The sequence below is a fragment of the Engraulis encrasicolus genome, chromosome 9 (assembly GCF_034702125.1).
Source record: "Engraulis encrasicolus isolate BLACKSEA-1 chromosome 9, IST_EnEncr_1.0, whole genome shotgun sequence".
Lineage (NCBI taxonomy): Eukaryota > Metazoa > Chordata > Actinopteri > Clupeiformes > Engraulidae > Engraulis > Engraulis encrasicolus.
In genome coordinates, this window is record NC_085865.1 from 10035231 (window position 1) to 10058103 (window position 22873).

The 22873-nt window shown below is 44.4% G+C and overlaps 1 protein-coding gene across 1 annotated transcript; it reads right to left on the reverse strand.

The window, feature by feature from the left end:
• Positions 1-1299: 1299 nt before the first annotated feature.
• Positions 1300-22342, reverse strand: spice1 (spindle and centriole associated protein 1). The gene is made up of 17 exons (XM_063206462.1): positions 22219-22342; positions 22078-22125; positions 21753-21899; positions 21126-21228; positions 20854-20972; positions 20545-20618; positions 19680-19783; positions 17998-18123; positions 17343-17650; positions 15649-15780; positions 11195-11336; positions 10419-10583; positions 8161-9290; positions 6600-6834; positions 3091-3172; positions 2841-2895; positions 1300-2601 (listed from the first exon to the last, which is right to left on the reverse strand). The coding sequence occupies exons 1-17, from the start codon at positions 22318-22320 to the stop codon at positions 2548-2550; spliced, it is 3126 nt and encodes a 1041-aa protein (XP_063062532.1). The 5' UTR covers positions 22321-22342; the 3' UTR covers positions 1300-2547.
• Between the last annotated feature and the right edge of the window lie 531 nt (positions 22343-22873).

Below are 22873 nucleotides of genomic sequence, written 5' to 3' on the forward strand. Positions count from 1 at the left end.
GTAAGGTGAAGTTCGTCTACAGAGGTGGACGGATATCGGCCAACGGCCTGGCAAACTGTGATGTGCTTTAGTCCCTCCCTCAATGCGCTTTCCAATGGAGACTGAACACATTTTATAAGGGACACAAGGCAATGTAAATATGCATGTTTTATTCGTGTACGGTATATTTTTTATTTTGTCCTACATTCTCATTTCAACAATGTTCCGATTATGTAATTACACATCACTGTAACACTGCCAACAGGGTTCCTTCACCTTTTTCATGGACAAATTCAAGCACTTTCAAGCACCAAATGTTCAGTTTTCCAGTACCTTTAAATAAGTCGCGGAAAGGGGGGGTGGGGGTCCTCCCCCAGAAAATGTTAGTGTGTCGAATGGCAAATCCCATCTGACATATCACTCCCTCAGATTTTTGATGTACCTGAACAATTTACTTCTATCATTTGGCTTACGGAGTTTGACTTGACACAAATTTCAAGCATTTTCAAGCACCTCACCAAAAATTCAAGCATTTTCACAACCTTGAAAACACTTAATTGAAATTCAAGCATTTTCAAGGAATTCAAGCACCAGTGGGAACCCTGTGCCCAAGTGCTCTACAGGGCGAGTTTTTAAATTTTAAGAACTGACTGTGCATAGTATTTATATTTTTACCTTATTCTGTATTCTCAAATTCCAATGATGTTCCGTTTATGTAATTACACTTAACACTGTGACACTGCCAACGTGCTTTAGACTGTAACCGCACGAATAGACCAGGCGCGATGCGATTCAAGCGACAAATGTATTTGTGCGGTAAGACTTACGTGTATACTGTAGTATATGTACTGTATATGGCACAGGGCTAGTGGTAAAGAGTTTTGGTATGAGGTTTTTTTTGTTTAGCTAAGGTTCATGACTAAACCACACAGCAGAAGGCTAAACGCAGATCTTAACTCTCCTTCTCTAAGTGAAAGTTGAAAGACGGCAGAAACTGTTAGTGGTTGGAGCCTCTTATTTCCTGTGTGTGGACACACGGAACCCACAAAACAGGAAGCATGATGACTTCAGTACTCTCTGTCAGAACTTCACAAAGGCTTTACCCCTGTGGCCACATACACACCAGGAGTTCCCACTATGGACACTGCTTATGGTATACTGTATTACACAGCAGGGGTTTCCACTATGGACACTGCTTATGGTATACTGTATTACACAGCAGGAGTTCCCACTATGGACACTGCTTATGGTATACTGTATTACACAGCAGGGGTTTCCACTATGGACACTGCTTATGGTATACTGTATTACACACCAGGAGTTCCCACTATGGACACTGCTTATGGTATACTGTATTTCTGTATGCACTCACTGTCTTACAAAGTACTGTACATACAATACACACTTGTGTGCAATACCACCATTCAAAGTGCAGTAACTACAATATTTTGTCAAAATTAAATTTAGACAGAAACAGATCTTTAAAAAAACAGAAACACACCTTTTTTATTGTGTGATGAAGCCTAATGGTCCTAAAGGGTCCAGTTGTAGAAATATTGCTATGCCAAATACCAATACTAATACTAATATCAATACTTTGAGGGCCCTTTCTCAGTATCAATCATGGTGTACTTACTTCACTTTGTCTTTGAAGGGTAGAATACACAACTCCATACAACAAGGCTATCATGAAATCATGAAACTGCTCCATAACTGATCATTTTCTTCATATTTAATAACTTAATTGATCAAGAGAAAAAAAATAATATAAGAAAATAAAAACAAATAAAAACTATATATATAAAAAACTGAAACCAAATGTTGATGTCCTTCACTGTTAAAAAGTGGGCAGCCACACAAATCTCGTACATCATTAAACACCATGCTACAGTACATTCATACTTATCTACATGCATACTACACTCACAAGAGGTATGTGACGCTCACAGTACTACTAGTCACTAGGATCTGACACATGGGCTTCACTCAAACCAACACTGTAAAAACATCAATGTTAATAAAAAAACAAAAACAAAAACCAAATGCCATTGTCAGGGAAGTCCTAAAGGTTCTCTGATGAACTTACAGGTGCTTGAAATAACCCCAAAGTTTTCAAAAAGGTTCCGGAGAGAACCTAACAGGGTTCGTCCAGAGTGGAAAACTGAAGAACCCCTAAAGGTTCTTTGAGATACCCTTTGATTGGCACTGTGTAAGAAGGGTTCTCTGTGGAACCTTGGGGTTCTTAAAAAGGACCTTTTTGGTTTCTCCCATGAACAAGTTCTTTTGAGGAATCTTCAAAGTTCTACAGTTTAGTAGTCCATTCATGGGTGGTGTGTAGCAACTTGTCAGCATGACTACATGGGCCTTAACGCATTCTCTGTTCATAGGAGGCACGTGGTGAGCGTAGCCGCGTCACTATGACGACTGGAACATGGGAACCTGCTTGGTTACTGATCATAGGAGGCACGTGGTGAGAGTAGCTGTCACTATGGTAGCCGTCACCATGGTAGATGGAACATGGGAACCTGCTCGGTTACTATGGCGGCGGAGACATGGCAACCTTCTGGGTTACTGCACATGGGTGGACAAAGCAAACCAGCCATCCCCCCTCTGCCTCTCCACCTGTGGGATGCAAGATAAAAACACAGCGGTTTTAGAATGTGACAGATACTTTAGAATTAGAGGACCATTACAACTCAATCAGACCAGTGTCTGAACTTTCAACTCTGTCACTGTAAACCACCGGCACTGTCTCATGAAGAGTATTGTTCTCCCCCCAAGATTGAGTCTTATCTTAAATGTACCTTTAACCTAACCATTTTATCCTATCATTGTTAATGTGAGTGATGTAATATCTGTACCTGAGTCCTATGGTTGTCTGGTCTGCTGAGGTTTGTGGGCGAGATTCCTGCAGACCTGTAAATACAGCAAGATGTTTTTAGCCCACTGTGGCCCCCACAATCCTCTGTCACAAAGGGTTAAATGTTGCAGTTAAATATGATGATTTTTTATGAATATTTACAAAGTAATTAACTAATATTTACTAATATGGCCAAAGTACATCGTGTTTTGGAGCTAAAAATACTACACAGTGCAGCTTTAAATACCCACCGTCTGCTGCCACCACTGGACTGAGAGCAGGCGTCCCTCTCTGGCTCTACCAGGGCCATGTCTGGGGTCCGTCTGGGAACACCTGCAACGCACAAGCAGGATGGCTTTAGTTTGGTTACCCATTTAAAAACCAAACAAAAAGTCATTCTTGGGACAAGGTACTGTCCGCCTATAAAAACCTACATGTCTCTGCCTCTGAAGCACATACAAACATGAAATTAATTACATTTAAAAGCCAAGGCCCGCATCGTGTATGAGAACCTGTTCTCTCAGCTGCAACATAAAAAACCCCCCAAAAAAACCCTCTTCTCATGAGCCTGAAAAAATGCGTCATGAGCCTGAAAACATGAGTCATGCAGCTCCATGCGTTAGGGTCAATGTTGTGCTATGCAGCACCTGGCATAAATGGTTTAATTCACAGTGCACATACTGGTAGTACAAGTATATGTTTTTGAGCTCACCATATCAACCATCTGTGCATATGCATCTGTGTGTGTATGTTTACAAACGCGAAACACACACAAACTTACGCACACACATGCGTGCATGCATACACCGATCTGGGACACACATGCGTGCATGCAAACACTGATCTGGGACACACAGCCCTTTGTATTGTTTTGAATAAGGAACTTCACACTCTGAAGTCACAAGGAGGAAGGTAGAAATGCTGAGTCATCCATTGTACATGGCGCCTTCCTTGGTTGCTAACAGACAAAACGTCTCATTGGCCATGCTGAGAGGAAACAGGTGGATATTAGGGCTGGGTAAAATAACCGATTTAATCGATCGATTTCATTTAAAATTCACATAATCGATTCACAGGGCACAAAATCGATTTTTTTGTTCCTTTTCTTTTTGTTCAATTTAGGTCTATGGAAAATTTCCAGTAGGTATTAGTCAATTAGGCCTAGGCCTACTTATTACAAATTAGCAATCTGTTAACACGGTCAAGCCACAGCCCTTTGACATTTTTATATAAAAATAAGCAACAGCATCTTTTGGGGGAAATCCTGGCACCAAGAAGGGAACGGATTCAATCAATTCAGAATGAATCGAATCAAACTGAATCGTGATCAATCGATTCAAAGCCCTCAGAATCGAAATCGAATCGATACAGGAACATGGCTGTGATACCCAGCCCTAGTAGATACAGTGCCCTCCATAATTATTGGCACCCCTGGTTGAGATGTGTTAAAAGCCTTAAAATAAATTCAGTGTTTATTGCAGAAGAATACTGTCACACTGAAAATTGTAGAAAAATGTAGCCTTCAACTCGAATGAATTGTAAGAAAATAAAAAAATACCTGACTAAAAAATAATTATTTTTCATTAAATCACCTGTTCCACAATTATTGGCACCCTTAACAATTCCCAGGAAATAAATATAATTGAAGCATTTCTGTCATTTCTACAGTAGTTTACAAAGTTTACCAGAGTATGTAGGAACATTTAATTAGTAATTCATCACTTCCTGTTTCCCTGGGGTATAAATATGACGTGACACCGAGGCCATTTCTCTTATCCACTCTTAAACATGGGAAAGACAAAGGAACACAGCATACAAGTGAGGCAGATGTGCGTCGACCTTCACAGGTCAGGCAGAGGCTACAAGAAGATTGCCACTCAACTGCAGCTGCCCATATCCACTGTGAGAGGAATAATTAAGAAGTTCAAAACAACTGGAACAGTGGTAAACAAGCCTGGACGAGGACCCAAGTTTATTTTGTCACCACGCACAGTGAGGAGGATGGTAAGAGAAATCAAAAGATCTCCAAAGCTCACTGTTACAGAATTACAACAAATGGTAGCATCCTGGGGTCACAAAGTGTCCAAATCAACCATCAGGCGCTGTCTACACGCCAACAAGCTGTTTGGGAGGCATGCACGGAGAAAACCTTTCCTCACTCACAATCATAAACGCAAGCGTCTGGAGTTCGCCAAGCGGTATTGGGGCTTCAACTGGGACCGTGTGCTTTGGTCAGATGAGACCAAGATTGAGCTTTTTGGCAACAAACACTCTAAGTGGGTCTGGCGTACCACGAAAGATGCGCATGCTGAAAAGCACCTCATACCCACTGTGAAGTATGGGGGTGGGTCAGTGATGCTGTGGGGCTGTTTCGCTTCCAAAGGCCCTGGGAACCTTGTTAGGGTGCATGGCATCATGAATGCTTTGAAATACCAGGACATTTTAAATCAAAATCTGTTGCCCTCTGCCCGAAAGCTGAAGCTGGGTCGTCACTGGGTCTTTCAGCAAGACAATGACCCTAAACATATGGCCAAATCTACACAGAAATGGTTCACCAGATACAAAATCAAGCTCCTCCCATGGCCATCTCAGTCCCCTGACCTCAACCCCATTGAGAACCTGTGGGGTGAGCTGAAGAGGAGAGTGCAGAGGAGAGGACCCAGGTCTCTGGATGATTTAGAGAGATTCTGCAAAAAGGAATGGCTGAAGATCCCTCTTTCTGTCTTTTCCCATCTTGTGAAACATTATAGGAGAAGATTAGGTGCTGTTTTGTTGGCAAAAGGGGGTTCTACAAAATATTAACACCAGGGGTGCTAATAATTGTGACACACATTATTTGATGTCAAATAATTATTTCTTTATGTGGGATTTTTTCCCCACTGAATAAATGCACTTGCATTGAAGGTTGGATTTTTCTCTTTTTTTCCATTAAGGTCCCATATTATTTAGAAAAAAAATAAAATAATTGGAAGCTAAAAAACACATCTCAACCAGGGGTGCCAATAATTATGGAGGGCACTGTATATCCACTTACTCATCAACTCCATGACTTGCAATGTAGATTTTAAAAAATAGAAGAAAAAAATTGGTGCAAATCTTGTGTACAGAGATGGGCCAGACGCAGGTTATGACTACTACTTTTCTGGTTTGGTAACACCACCTCACTGAACAAGACAAGGCTGGAAAGGGCTGTACGCAGAGAATCAAAAACCATACGCGGCAATCTCCCCTCACTTTCCTCCCTGTTTTCATCACAGATTATTAGAAAGACTAGAGAAACAATGGTGATCCCTCCCACCCAGCACAGCATATTTTTATCTCCTCCCAACAGGTAGGACAAGGGTGGGGAACCTATGTCTTGATGGTCGTTTGCGGCCCTTGAGGCCTTTTTATCCGGCCCCCGACACAATTTCAATGTTATGCAACCTCCAAATGAAATATGACTCATTTTGTAAAGGAATCTTAGAAAATGCATTTGCAATACAATTAAGTTATATTCAGGGAACCTAGAAAATGTGGTGTTTGTTTAAAAGATGGCTGCCTTCAATATAGGCTTAGGGAAAATCCTGGTTTGTGTTCATAGTACAGCCCTCGGAGGACTTTTACGGCCCTCGGATGAATTTGAAGTGGCCCTTCGAATGAAAAAGGTTCCCCACCCTTGAGGTAGGAGATATGACCATGAGAACCTCAGCCCTTATTTGTTGTCAGGGCCTCCTGATACAGGTGTGATGCAAGTCACTACTATGAATAGTGGACTCACCTGTGTTAGGGCCAGCTGTTACAGGTGAGACGCAGGGCGACGCCTGCACGGAGGAGTTGTTGAGTCTCTGCTGCTCGATCAGCTCCAGCAGTTTGCTGCGTGCCGCCGCACTCTGCCTGCTGAGCTGCAGGAGGCGCTCTTCCATGTTGGTGGTTGGGGTGGGGATCACCGCCGGCTCCCAGGCCGCCACCGGGCCTGATATGGTAGGGGCCGTTTGGTAGGCCGTCGGCTCAGACTGGACAACAGGGAACAGTAGAAAGAGTAAAAGAGAAAAACCCACACATGCAAAAAAAACCATCTGACATGGGAGCAGGATAACCAATTCACCTTTGGCTAAGGTCCGCCCTAAAGTGCTTTTTGACCAATCACAGCGCAGCAAAAGGACGACCTCGGACAAACCTCGGACAATTTTGACAGCGCTCCATTGAACTCAATGCTGAAATCGCATGTTTTCAAGTTGCGAGATACGGTCGTATTATTATTAAAATATGATTGGAAATTGTGCCTGGGGTATTTGTGACAAAGGTGCAAGTTTCCCCGCGGTGTAAATAATGTGGTAATCGCTTTCCTCTTTACCTAAAACCGGACTAATATAGCAGCTGGATAGTCTGCCTTGAAGGGTCTCGGCAGCCTCACACTCGACACACGGATCAAAAACATACTTTGTGTGCTCCGATCATGCCACCATCTCATTCGTGTCACTTTTCAGTAAGGTTTTAAGCAAACCACGAACCTGTTTCAGAGTAGGATTTTGGATTTCTGACCTAATTAATGAAGAAACACCGCTAGCAAAGTTAACTATCGGTCACGGCAGGAGTGTTTTGACTAGCAGCTGATGGATGTGATTTTGAAGATTTTGATTTTGATGCTACTGAAGATATAAACGCCAAACGTTAATGTTACACATTGCTGTGGTAGCTTTGAAGATGACTACAGCCATCACCGTTGTGTGATTTCGTTTTCGTCTAGCAAGTTTGAGTCAGGGCTCAAAAGATATGAGAGCTCGGCTTACCATGGTGCTGGTTACAATGCCTATCGATACCCATTATTAGAAGAGCCCATAACAGCTGTGATGCATCGCATGACCGTTCAGAAAATAAATACTTAATCACAATACTATGAATGCGTTTTTTTATTTATTAGGAGTGAATAACTGCTGCGATTTGCAGTCACTGCATAAATCACGTTGATATCTCAGCATTGAAAGTTTATCTGTCCGACCTAGCAACTGTAACTAAAGAGGGCGGGGCTTAGCCAAAGGCGAATTGTCAAGATAAAACTGTAAAAAAAAGCCAGCTTTAATTAGGATTTTTATGCTCCCATTTTTTTTTTTTTTGGCGAAACGTTACACTAGTTTTTTTCAATACTAAGGGCGCTGGCAGGGTTATAATAAAGTCAAGGGGGGAGTGTGTGTTCACAAAAGGTTGAGAACCACTGCTTTTAAAGTCATGCATGCCCTTGCAACACTACACTAGTTAACCCCAACGCATTCTCCAAACTCTTTCACTACAATGTAGTGACTACACATTGAAAGTGAGCAGAGGTGTGTAGTACACAGTACCTGTTGTGCTTGCGTCTGCTGCCCTGACGGTGGCGCTCTTGCTGCAGCTGCTGCTGCTGCTCCTGCTGTTGCCTGACCCACCAGGCTGGCTGGGGAAGATCTCCCCGAGGCCTGCAGCTCTCTGGAGGTGTAGGAACCCGCTGGGGAGACCCGTCTCTGGTCCAGGTGGGCCAGCGCCGGGGAGCCCTGTCGGGACAACACCACCTGGGGGTTCTGGTGTTGGACCGGGGCCTGGGAGTTCTGTTGGATCAGAACATGGGAGTTCTGTTGGGCTTGTGCTTGGGTGTGCCGTTGGATAAGCCCCTGGTTGTTCTGTTGGATCTGGCCATGGTTGTTCTGTTGGATCTGGCCATGGGTGTTCTGTTGGATCTGGCCATGGGTGTTCTGTTGGATCTGGCCATGGGTGTTCTGCTGGGCCAGTGCTTGGGTGTTCTGTTGGATCTGGCCATGGGTGTTTTGTTGGGCCCATGCATGGGTGTTCTGTTTGGTCAGACCATGGCTGTTCTGTTGGGTCAGTGGCTGGGTGTTCTGCTGGGTCAGACCATGGGCGTTGTGCCTGGTCAGCATCTGGGCGTTGTGCCTGGCCAGCTGGGAGATCTGGAGGTGCAGGGCCTGCTGCAGGTGCAGGGGAAGGCCGAGGGAGGGGTCCAGCAGCGAGGCCAGGCCCGGCAGGCTGGCGAAGGAACACGGCGACGAGCGCTCACTTCCTGCCACAGAGGAGGACGCCTCGTACGACTGCTGCGGCTGTCCAATGGGTAGTGGTGGACGAGCCACGGAGGAGGACAACGGTGGTGCGACGGCATGCGCTGGTGGAGCAGACGCGGAGGAAAACGGCACTCGCTCAGCTGCTGAGGGAAACGTGTACTGCGATGCCGTGGCGTGTGCCGTCCCCGTGTTAGGGTTTAGCCCGTACTGCGGCGATGCCGTGGCGTGTGCCGTCCCCGTGTTAGGGTTTAGCCCGTACTGCGATGCCGTGGCGTGTGCCGTCCCCGTGTTAGGGTTTAGCCCGTACTGCGGCATAGACCCCGAGAGTCCCGTGTTAGCGTTAAGACTGTGGTGATGTGGTGCAGCTCCTCCTGTGTCACCGGAGAACTCGTACTGTTGTGCAAGAGAGCGGGACGCTCCTCCGCCTAAGAATAGACAAGAGCTCCTGAGTCAGCATAGCAGGCCTCAGTCTCACGTCTCACGCTGAGTCATGTGTGTGTGTGTGTGTGTGTATGCGGCTAACAGCTGTGCGAATGGTGCACATACGTACGAATCTGTCCTCAGATCTACAGCACTTGCACTGGTTGTGAAGAATTGTATTTTAATCTGTGCTTGCATTTTTAAACTGACCCTACTGCACATAGTGTACAGATGCACTTCTGTTGATTAGCAGTTTGGCATCTAACCAAAAGTGCCAACAGCATTTTGATACACTACTCTCATAAATGTATAATGACAAAAATAAAATGTGATGTAATCTACGTAATCTGAAATTACGTAAAGGTGTCTCTCATTAGGTGCTACATTGGGCCACAATCTTGGAAAATAAAGAAAATTCTTCACATTATATCACATTTAGCTGAAATTTTTATCCAAAGTCACAAGGGAGGACGGATATATTCAATACAATATGTCTGGAAATGGCACATTTTGTGATAAAATCTTGGATAATTCACAACTCTGTCCGGTCTCCCTATCTGGGAAAGGCGCCATCTTTGCCTGTTGCTTGTCTTGCTGGTAATGCGTATGTACATTGCTTTGTTTTCTCTTTTAAATGCTTTCCGCTAACTGAGATAGCCTAATCCAGGGGTCCCCAGACTAAGGACCAGGGGCCAGATACGGCCCGCCATGCCCTTTTGACCTGCCCTCCACCTCTCTGCACCTCACCATTTACACTGGCCCAAAGAAGCAATCCTCACAGAAAAAGAATAATCACAAAATATTGTATCTATTGTATCACTCATAAACTGTCAATCACAATATTTTTCTAACCTTTCCTTGCTATTTTTAGTACTCACTTCTTTTGCAAATTGCTTGTAATTATAAACTATTTTGTGCTAGAAATTATGGCTCTATCAGGCAGTGGCCTAGCATACAGCCCACATTGATCCCGGCCCCTGATCACAGTCAGGAACGATTATGTGGCCCCCAGAGAAAAAAAGTTTGGGGACCCCTGGCCTAATCTAACCTGACCTAACCTAACCATGGTGAGCAGCAATGCTGTAATGGTTAGGGCAATGTACTGTTATGTAATGTAATGTATTGTAACCTACCTCTGCTAGTAGGGGGGCCAGGGCTGTCCCTCTGGTGGGGGGGTGAGAGCAGCACAGCTGGGTAAACGGTCTGGGCCTGGGCCTGGGCCTGGGGCTGTGAGGTGGGCCCCACTCCTGGGTAGACGGCCTGGGGCTCAGAGCAGAGCTTCACTGGATACTGGAGCTCTATAGAGGCAACAAGAGATCACACGATTCATTTGTTTAGGGCAGGGGTTCTCAACCTTTTCCAACTTGGGGCCCACCTGAAATTTTAACAAATGCTCGGGGGCCCGATCTATGACCCGATAAACAATAAAGCTCAAATGAATCAACAGCAACACACACAAAAATGTTATTTTGATTTTTAGAAAATGATTTCAAGGCCCACTTGGAATACCTTCCAAGCATATATTGGGCTTAGGTTCACCTGGTTAAGGTGTGTCATCGTCGTGATCCTCCATGGCCCTCGTCGGCCCTGGGGGTTCAGGTGTGTTTTACCTGGTTCAGGTGTGTCTTCTTCCTCTAAGGGCCCCAGGTGTACAACGTGTAACATGTGTGGAGACCATGAGAGTAGGTAGAGCGCTACTAGTATCCCTCAAAACCAACTGGTGCTCTTGGAGGGCGTGCAATCTTCAAAGAAGACAGGCTGTTTGCTTCTCTTACACACCCTGATGAAGGCCGCAGGGCCGACACACGTTGGTGATTTTTAATGCATTTGCCCATTTAATAAAGTTTTTTTTTTTTTTTACCACATTAATCAACTGAAGTGCCTTGACCATGTGTGAAGAACAGTTTACCTGGTTCAGGTGTGTCTTCGTCGTGATCCTCCAGGGGTCCCGTGTGGCCCTCCTCGTCTCCCAGGGGCCCCAGGTCCCCCAGGGCCAACACCACCGTGTCCACACGCTCCTCCAGCTCATACATGCGCTGCTGCAGCCCAGCCTGACACCAAACACACACACACACAAAGAAAACATACACACACAGTCAAAAAGGGAACACACACACAGACAGACACCAAACACACACACACACAAAGAAAACATACACACACAGTCAAAAAGGGAACACACACACAGACAGACACACTTACACACACCCACTGCCAGAGACCGAACTTGACTCTTCTCCTATGCAATGGTGATGCGTGATAGAAAAGAAGGCTTACTAGCCACTTTGACTGATGGCAAGTGTATGTTTGTTTGGCTCGTGCGATTAACATCTACAAGTCAAATTTGGCCAGTGAATCAATAGCCCTGCTTATCTTGGTCTACCATATATTGAATATACAGTTAGGGCCAGAAATATTTGGACAGCAACACAATCATCATCCTTTTCCACCCTATACCCCACCACAATGGATTTGAAATAAAACAAACAAGCTGTGCATTAACTGTAGACTCTCAGCGTTAATGTGAGGGTGTTAAAATCCATATCGCATAAACAGGAATGAAATAGCAACGTTTTTTTGTGTGTGTTGCCCACTTTTCAAGGGATCAAAAGTAATTGGACAGTAGGCTTCTCAGCTATTTTCCAGTCAGATGTGTGTTATTCCCTTACTACACCATCACCAAGATGTCAATACAAGGTTCATTTGAAGTGTTCCATTTGCATTTCCATATATTTTTACGGAATATCCATGAGATCCAAAGTCCACCTGTCACCATCAGTGATGCAAGCCATCATAAGGTTGAAAAAAAATCAAAACAAACCCATTTGAGAGATGGGGAAACATTGAATATGATTAATTCAACAGTTCAGAATGTTGGAAAAAAAGAAATACCAGAGCACCACCAAATTACCTGGCAGACATGGAAGACAAATGCTCTGGGTGACAGACAATATTCTGTATCTGGTGAACAAAAACCCATCTCCCAACAGTTGGCCAGATGTAGAACAGTGTCCAGGTGAACGGTGGATACATGTCCAAGGCAACAATCAAGAAAAAGATCAAGAACATTGAGGAACACTTCACCATAGGAAATACAGAGGGTTTGCTAAAAGATGTAAATTATTGATTGCATCAGAAATAGCAATACCAGATTTGGCTTTGCCAAACAACGTCTTAAAAAGACTGTATAGGTCTTGAGCTACATCCTATGGACAGAGGAGACAAAAATCATCTTGTACAAGGGTAATGGGAAGAAAAGAGTATAGAGAAGGGAAGGAACTGCTCATGATTCAAAGCATACCACCCAATCAGTGAATCATGGTGGTGGTAGTGTCATGGTGTGGGCATGCATATCTGTCAATACTATTTTCCCCTTGTATTTATTGATGATGAGGACTACCGACAAAAGCCACAGGATGAATTCTGAAGATTTTCAGGCTATATTATCATGTCATATTAAACCTAATGGTTCTGAACTCATTGGACAATGCTTCACAGTGCAGATGGACAATGACCCAAAGCCTCATCTGAAAGCCACTAAGCCATTTCTACCCCCAAAAAGTGGAATATTATTCAATGGCCCAGTCAATCACCTCACCTGAGTACGGTTGAGCAAGCATTTCACTTGCTGGAGGCAAAACTGAAGGGAAAATACCCTAAGAATAAGCAGGAACTGAAGACTGTTGCAATAGAGAGCTCACCATAGCATCACTACAGATAAAACCAAGTGTCTATCGATGTCTATGGATTGCAAATTACAGGCTGTAACTGACTGGAAAGAATTTGCAACCAAATAATTAAAATTTGAAAGTTTGATGTATAAATACTAGACAATGAAAAAATATATCCAAGGCACTCTTCTTCTGGGTTAAAAAGCTTTTAATAAACAGCTAGTTCATAGTAGAACGGTTAAAAATTGCCAACATGTTTCGGCCGACAATGGCCTTCTTCAGGGCTGTAAAAACATTTCAAATCTCCCCCCACTTCCCTATATGCATGTGAAACGTCATCAAGTTCTGGTGCGCGTCGCGCAGGTCTCCAAACCGTGCGCGCCTGTGAACGTGCGCGCCATCTGGTTACTCCCGTCCGTGCTCGCACAGGTGCCCAAAACAAATATGGTAGACACCTGCTGTCCTTACACCTTATAGGCTACAAGAAAAACAGAGAGTATCATAAACCATTCTTAAAAAACATCAAACACTTCATAGTAAATAATAAATATCAGAGAAATGAAATCATGTCTATGTTATCATTCAAACCCGGATATTGCATGGCATTTAAACTGTGTATCCATCTGCTCTCTTTTTGGTTAAGCAGTCTTTGTCTATCCCCTCTTCGTGTATTCAAAGGGATGTGGTCAATGCCTATTGCTGTGAAAGTGGCAGGTGCATTTGGATGTGTTTCTGTAAAGTGCTTAGCCATGGCGTAATCACAGTTGCCACTTCTCACTGCATATTTGTGCTCCGCCAAGCGGTCCTTTAAACGTCTTTTGGTGCGGCCCACATAGAAGGCTTCACACAGAGAGCATCTCAGCATATAGATGACATGAGTCGTTTGGCAGTTTATGAAGTGTCTAATATTGAAAACTTTGTGTGTGATTGGGTGCGTAAAACTCGTAGATTTCTTCACAAAGTCACAGATCTTGCAATGTCCGCACTTATAAGTGCCATTGGGTTTCTGGGGTATCCACGTATTCGGTTGCTCCCTAGTGGAGATGTGACTGCGCACTACTCTATCACCTATAGTTGGGGCTTTTTTAAAAGAGAACACAGGGGGTTCTTTGAAGATGTCCCTCAGTGCGTCATCACATTGGAGCAAGTTCCAGTTGTTTCTGATAATCCTGCGGATGTCATTGGCCTCCGTGCTATAGCGCGTCGCGAAGAACATTCGGGTGTTATCATTTACTTTCTGTTTTCTCTTTAAAAGCTCGCCTCGTTCCTGTGCTTGGGCTTTAGCACGGGCTGTATTCAAAACGTTTGATGGATAACCCCGTTCTCTGAAGCGATCAAGCATCTCTTTACTTTTCGTCTCAAAATCTTCTTCCTTATCGCAAATCCTGCGCAGCCTTTGGAATTGTCCATAGGGGATGTTATTGATTAAGGAAGGGGGGTGAAAACTTTTTGCATGCAAAAGGGTGTTTTTGTGTATATCTTTTCGGTAAATAGAAGTGTGTAAATGTCCACTTGTGTCTTTGGTGATTTCCAGATCAAGAAAATTGATTTTCGTTTTACTGTATTCCAAAGATAATTTAACATTTGCATTCGTGTTGTTAAGATAGTTGTGAAAACCTAACAGTTCATCTTCAGTGCCATTCCACAACAGTATGACGTCATCAATAAATCTCGCCCACCAAGCTACCTTGTCTTTGTAGATATTGGTATGTCCAAATACATAGTCCTCTTCCCATTTGCCCATAAACAAGCCGGCATATGACGGGCTAAAACAAGCACCCATAGCGCAGCCTTTAATCTGCTTGAACAGTTTCTCTTGGAATAAAAAAACATTATTATTCAAAGTCCACTCTGTTAAGTCCAATAAAAAATCGGTGGGTGGGTTATGTGGGTGGGTCCTTGTATTAAGAAAGTGCTTAAGGGCTGCCAGGCCCTCTTGGTGGTCAATATTTGTGTACAGAGCTTCAACATCCATTGTGGCTAAAATGCACTCTGAATTGACAGTCATGTCTTTCAATTTACATAACACATCTGTTGTGTCTTGTATATATGCTGGCAGTGTAGGGAGTAGTGGCTTTATAAAAAAATCTACGTACTTGGAAATTGGCTCCAGTAGACTTTCGTTGCCAGAGATGACTGGTCTGCCCGGGGGGTTGGTTAAGTTCTTGTGCACTTTTGGTAAGAGGTAAAAAGATGCAATCCTTGGGTGGGGCTTGTATAAAAATTCAAATTCTTGGGATGAGATGAGGTCATCCTCCCTCGCTCTTAATAATAGCTCCTGGAGTTCCTTTGTTATTTTTTCCATTGGGTTCGTTTTCATAGCTCGATAGAACGTCTCATCATTGAGTTGTCTTTGTGCTTCCTTGACATAACTTCAGTGAACGCCGAAGCCCTCTGACCATTTTTCTTTGTATAAATACTAGACTGTCCAATTACTTTTGGTCCCTTAAAAATGGGGTGGCACTGATAGAAAATGACATAATTCCTTCACAGTTCACTCGATTTGGACGCTAACACCCCCATATTAAAGCTGAAAGTCTGCTGTTAATGTACATCTCGTTTGTTTCATTTCAAATCCATTGGGATGGTGTGCAGCACCGAAAAGATGAAAATTGTGCAGATGTCCAAATATTTATGGCCCTAACTGTATTTGGTGTCCATGTTCAGGGTGTGGTGTGGTGTGGTGACTGACCTGTAGGGCGGCGCTCTCATCTCGGAGTGTGAGGGTCTCGGCTGAGAGGGCATCGATCAGCACCCTCTGCTCCCTCACCACCTCCTCCAGCCTCCTCCTCGCCTCACACTCCCTCTGCGCCTCCTCTTCTCTCTGTAAACGCACGCATGCGTGCACGCGCACACACTTTAATGTGAATAAAGAGCATATACTTACACACACCTTTTAGAAAAAGATAAACAGAGGCACCTATATCAACACTACTACAAAACTTAGGCAAACGTATGAGATTTGTTTCATTTGTGCATCATTTCTTTACTGTATGTTCTTCTACTGTCTACCATGTGTCCTCACATTAAAAGGGATTCCTGATTTATTTACCATGTTCACGACGGCACAGAAATGACATTGTCATTTTTCAGCACAGAGTTTTCTGTGCCATGACAAACACAGTGATTTTTTTCTTGTCGAGACAATAAAATAACATTTGTTTGGCGTAGCCCCATAATGCACATCGTACCACCAGTGGCACGCTGTGATAGTCATTGAAAAGTAACCTACCATAGTACTACTCCTCTGTGACATAACACAGGCCCTTTAGTAATGCACTATGACGTGGTCATTGCCATTCTGGTAACAGCAAACTTATAATGCCCTGTTTTAACGGGTTAAGCTTACTCGTGTGAGGAGGCACATAGATGGCTGATAGTGGTGGACAATAGCACCAACGAGAAGCCCATGAGTCCCTGATCAGACCCCGTGGCCCGACACCTTGGCCATACCCTGACCTGTTCCACCATCCCCTAACATCTGTTGTATGTAGTAGGAGTGGTTATTGGCAAAGGGTTCACGATTCGATGCGCATCACGATACACATGCCACGATGCGATTCTATCACGATGCATTGCGATTCATGTACTACTGTGATGCATTGCGATATTTACTTCAGTAAATGTGTAAAATACAGCTTATTTGTTAGTTGCTGTGTAGCTTTCTTAAGTCAGTTCATTCTATTTAAGCATTCTATCATCTGGGAGAGAGCTTACATCACAACAGAAATATTACCTATTCTCTACTGAACAAAATAACCCGTGGCAAATAGAATTTTATTGTTATCAAATAATCAATTGTCATGAATCCATGCAGTATATTGAGAAAATAAGTATCACGATACCTTGTCATGAATCGATGCATTGTATCGTGAGAGTAAGTATCGCGATGCATCGATATGACGATTATTTTGCACACCCCTAGTATGTAGTCATGTAGCATGCACTGCAGTCCTCAGGGGTGATAGTGAAAAAAAAAATCCTGAGCCTGAACTTTTTCCCCTGCTCTAACGACGACGACAAGATACTGCATAGTGACATAATGTAGGCCTATTATTACAATGTTAGTATTATAGTGACACATTATTGAAACATTTAATAGCCTGTGTATGGCCATTACTCAAGCCTGATAGTAGAAGAAAACCCTGAACCTGTAACACTTTCTGAGATAAGAATAACCTAATGGCTAATTACTATCAATGTTTTTATTTTTGCAAACTCGGTCAAGCCTGAAATCCGGTATGGAGCCTGAATACTATCAGCCCTGTGTCTTGTTCTGCAAGGTTATCCTGTAGTGCAGGGCTACACACTCGTAGTGACTGGTGTGTGTGTGTGAGTGTGTGTGTGTGTTAGTGTGTGTGCGTGTGTGTGTGTGTGTGTGCTTACCCGTGTGAGGAGGCGAGTGAGACGACTGATGGTGGACACCAGGGCCACAGAGAAGCCTGTGAGGCTCTGACCCGAGCCCTTCGCCGACCCGAGATCCGTCCCCGAGTCGTCAGCGGTGGGGGGCTCCAGGGGGCCGAGGAGGTCCAGCTGGCTCTCCACCTGTCCCAGCATGCTTTGCAGCATGGCCAGGCTGCTGTGGCTGCCGTTGAGGGAGGCGGACAGGCAGCTGGAGCCGGCCAGCCCTGAGGCTGATGCTGATGCTGAGGCAGCACATCGCCCCCTAGCGGGCCTGGAGGACCTCTTCCTGGCTGCACCAGAGACAACATGCAATCACACACACACACACAGACAGGGGCGCACACACACAGAGACACACACACCAAGACACACAGACAGAGACACAGACACACAGTTCATCATATTGCATACTTGAATATATAGCAATGTATGGTTATTCAAGACAAGGCTTATTAACAAGATGCATATACAGTAAATAAATAAAACATTGATTCATTTTGCCATCCCTAAAGCTTCAAACAAGGCCACAGGCCACAAGCAAAAAGGGGGTCCGGGAGGTACAATTACAATTACAATTACAATGTTTGAAATTAACATATCGTCTTGGCACGCACAGATAAGAGGGGACAGGGCTCACCTGAGCGTGGCGGCGTGGAGGAGGGGTTTAACACCTGGCTGACTAATGATGTGGCAGACGCGGGGCGGGGCTGCGGCTGACCCTGACGTGACCGCATGCGCTCCACAGCTACAGTGGCATTCAGGGCTACAGGAGAGAGAGAGAGAGAGAGAGAGAGAGAGAGAGAGAGAGAGAGAGGACAAGGTCAAGGTCAAGGTGGCATTCAAGAGAGGTCACAAATTTCCCCAATATGGCAAGTGAGGTCATTGCCAATCTTATACGATACGTAATCTCCCATTCTCGACCTTGTGCTATACTGACGCCACGCATCCGCGGTGAGTCTAGGCACAACTTTTGGAGGACTTTTCCCCAATTCAACATCTCGAATGCGAATCAGAAAATAAGCTTTGAAGTGTGCTTTTGCGAGATATTGAATTAAACTTCTATCGTCAATGGAGTCTTGCAACATAATAACAAGACTACAAGCACAAGGGAGGACAGGAGATTATGTGTAGTAAAAAAGCCGCAGTCCCGGATCCGTTACTTGCAGTTTTAGTGTAGGGACAAAAGACGCTGAAGACGTCTGTCTGTCTGCCATGCTAACCCAGTATTAAAACGGCAAAGAAACTGATCCGGGAGTGTGGCTTTTTTACTACACATGCTGTTGCTGTTCGCCCACACCCAAAGACCTTGTAAGAAACTTTTCGGAGTTGAGCGCACTTTCTCTACTAAAAGCACAGGAGATTACACATTCAAATGGAGCCTGTTTGTTGCCGTGTCTTGTTGTGGAAGTCTCATAACAGTGCACCTTATAGGGTCTTGTGTAAGCTAAGGACTACCTGTTTGGCCCAGAGGTGCCTGTGTGTTGCAGGGCTTCTGTGGAGGACTCACAACAGTGCACCTTATAGGGCAGAGGTGGGGAACCTGTTTCATTTGACGGGCCACTTCAAATTGTATAAAGTCCTCCAAGGGCCATACTATGAACACAAATCAGGATTCCCCCCCTATACTTTAGGCCTATATTGAAGGTAGCCACTTGACAACAGACCCCGCCTTCGCTAGATCCCAGGAAAATATAAATTAATCATATTTTGCAAATGTAATCTGTAAGATTTCTTTTACAAAAACATGTCATATTTCATGTGAAACTGCATAACATTACAATGATACCAGGGGCTGGATAAGACGACATCAGGGGCCATAAACAGCCCCCAAACCACAAGTTCTCCACCCCTGTTACAGAGTGTTGAGTAGGCTAAGGAGAGGGTTCCCACTATAATTCAGATATAAAATTCCATGATTTTCCATGACTTTCCAGACCCAAAAAACAGAATTTCCATGACCATTTCGGTAAAAAGAAATGATCTTAAAAAGTTTTTTAAAGTGCGAAAACTAAAGATTATCTTCAGCCAATGAGACGACACCGAGCCACCGCCAGACTTCAGTGGGCTCATTGTATTCTAGAATGTTCCACATTACAGCGCAAAACTTCACTGTCTCTGGTGAAGTGTTGTAGTATAACCAGTAAGAAACTGTTATACACCAAACTAAAAAGTTTTTGCTTTACACAACTGTTAAGAAAATTCCATGATATTCCAAGACTGTGCATGCAAAATGGTAAAATTCCATGACTGGAAAAACATTTATGAAATTCCATGATATTCCAGAAATTCCATGACCCGTGGGAACCCTGTAAGGACTACCTGTCTGGGCCGGAGGTGCCTGTGTGTTACAGGGGGTCTGTGGAGGACTCCGTTGCTCCAGCCTCTCTGTGTTAGTCTTGGATCTCTGCGATGGGCCGCCACATCTACAACAAACACACAATTATGCACATCCAGAATATTGTAATACATTGTATACCACTGCTCTGGGGTGCGTTTCTCGACACATGGGCTATGTTGAGCACTTGATTAAAAGAAGAAAATAACTGCATCTCAGCTGCTCTGGGGTGAGTTTCTCGAAACCAAAGTTGCTTACTACATTAGCTACTTCGTTGCTTTCAATGCATTTTCCCATTGGCAACTACCGAAGTTGCTAATAGGCTAACAACTTCCCTTTTGAGAAACTCACCCCTGGTGTTTTCTCTCCAGTTAAAGGGGTATGCCACTATTTTGGGGCTTAATACAGTTAAAATCGTTGGCCAGGGTTTATAAAGGTGGTAAAGTGTCTTATTTTTCATGTTAAGCGTTGTCTTCCTTTAAGACAAGTTAAAAGAGGGAGCATGTCGCTAAGCTAGTGAAAGTCAATGGATCCGTGTAGAATGCTACACGGATCCATTGACTTTCACTAACTTAGCGACATATTCCCTCTTTTAACTTGTCTTGACTTGAACATATCCCTTTAAGATAAAATGTCTGCCCTACCGTGGCTGATATGGTAGGGCACTCGTCTACTACGCGGCCGACCCAGGTTCGATTCCCGGCCCGGGTCCTTTTCCTGGCCCTTCCCCGTTTCTCTCTCCCAACTGTCTATACTTCACTGTCCTGTCTGATTAAAAACAATAAAGGCTTGCAAAGCCCCCCCCCCCCCCAAAAAAAAAACCCAAGATAAAACGTGGTGTTTTATTACCGCTCGGAGTCTTTTGGAGAGAGGATGCTGCAGTCTGCCTCTTCCTCACTGTGCTCCTCCGGTTCATTTAGAGCCTGGGGCACATGAGCAAAACAAGACAACCATTAGTACCATTCATATTATTAGTGCTAGTAGTACACCTAAACTATTAGCAAATGTATTTTCATTTGTGTCATGCTGCCACAACACCGTCTTGAGACATACAAACAAACAAAGAAACAAATACACACACACGCACAGCCTGTGGGTGCACCATAGACTGGCATGATTGCACAAAACACACACACACACACGCACAACACACGCCACCTGTGGGTCCAGCATTGACTGGCTGAGTATGGAGAGCTGGGTGGGGGGATCCGGTTTCTGCAGCACTGGCAGTTGCGGGTCCGAACTACCACCCGGAGCCACAGTCACTTTTGGCGTCCCTGTGGACACACACACACACACACACACACACACACACACACACACACACACACACACACACACACACACACACACACACACACACACACACGATGAGGTCAATGGGAGACGTTTGTTCAAACAAGGTTGAGGACTACTGTTTTAGATAGTACCTGCTTGTCTGTGTGGAGCATCCCCAAAGAGGTCCTTGACAACAGCCATGGCTCTGTCTGACCTGGCCAAGACATCCTGCAGGGTGTACTGATCAGAAAACACCTGGGGGGAGAGAGAGAGAGAGATAGAGAGAGAGAGAGAGAGAGAGGGAGAGAGAGAGAGAGAGGGAGAGAGAGAGAGAGGGAGAGAGACATTGACAGTGGGCTACACTTGTGGAGCAAGAGGAGGAAAATGTTGACCTGTTTTGTTTAACAAGCAATCTATGTTATCTATTAACTACAATGATATTCTGTGTTGTTGAATTATTATGTACATAAACAAACAAATGCTCTTAGACCATTTAAGTCCAGCAATGAATGACTTTAAAAACAAACCACGAAGCCACGTGAACAGCTGACACTTGAAAGGAATGCGCTGGCTGCGGTAGTCACCTGTCTCTAATGAGGTCACAGTGGTGGAGGACGAAAACACAAAAAAACAGGTGGCCCAAGTTTGGTGTAAGAGAATGTCTGTGTCTGTCTGTCTGTTTGTCAGTGTGTGTGTGTGTGTGTGTGTGTGTGTGTGTGTGTGTGTGTGTGTGTGTGTGTGTGTGTGTGTGGCGTGAGTTGGCTGTGGTGGTCGGTCACCTCTCTGATGAGGTTGAGGCGGTACTTGTCCAGGGCGGGGGGTGTGGTTGGCTGCTCGTTGCCCCGGCGACGCCTCAGTGCCCTCTCCTTTAGCTCCCACTGGGCCACCACGCGGTTATGAGACTTGTGCACCTCATGCCTCCGAGACTGACAAAACAGGCAAAGGTTCAAGTTTGTAAAAATCTTAATGTGCTGCTCATTATCAATAAGTTCTGTTTCCCATTCGTAACGCTGTCCTTTTCGTGAATGAGCATCACCACTGTCAATCTTAAGTGTTACGAAAGGCATTGTCAAAACCAATCAGACCAACACCAATCAGACTTACCAGTTCTTCTGGCGTAGATTTATGAACAGTGAGGTCGTTGACTGTGCTCTGAAATGGCACAAGTATGAGTATGTCACCATTAGGAGGCATGTAACTATTGTAATGGCATAAGTCATGCAATGATCTTTAGTATCTCCATACCACCCATTCCTTCTTCTGGGCAGCAGCTTTCTTGGGGCGAACAGGACGCTTTCCTTGCAAGGAATTGTCATACTGAAGACGTTTCGCCCTGGCGTAAGACATCTTTAGCAGACACTCCCGCAAATTTAGCTGGATAAAAACAAAGCAGTAATGTCATTGTGGTGACAAAATAATGTCTTCACTGTCACAACATGCCTTGGACTCAAGAGTCATTGAAGTCTTTCCTCGTCACTGCATGTTGCACTGCTAACTACGGAGCCACTTGACAGAAAACCCTGGGGATTCCGACAACAGGTGGCAACCCCACTACGAACACAGGTTTGCGGCATACAACTAACTCCCACACAATACTAGGATTTATCAGATTTCTCATTCGCAGCTGTGAATTTGAAGCAAGAAATTTGGTATCGTAGAAAACTTAGCTCATCATCTCATAGTTAGCAAACTACAGCTACACAGATAGAAGCCTGACCAATTCAAGTTTGTTTGGCCAAAACTGAGCAGAAGATTACACAAGAAGATATATCATACCAACTTCTGTTTAAGAACGCCCTGATGCTGATTAAACCCGGCTAAAGACTCGTAGGATATAGGTCTTGAAAAGCCAAAATCCGTTGCGCTAACAAACTACTGGCGCTACACTGCGCGCCTGTCA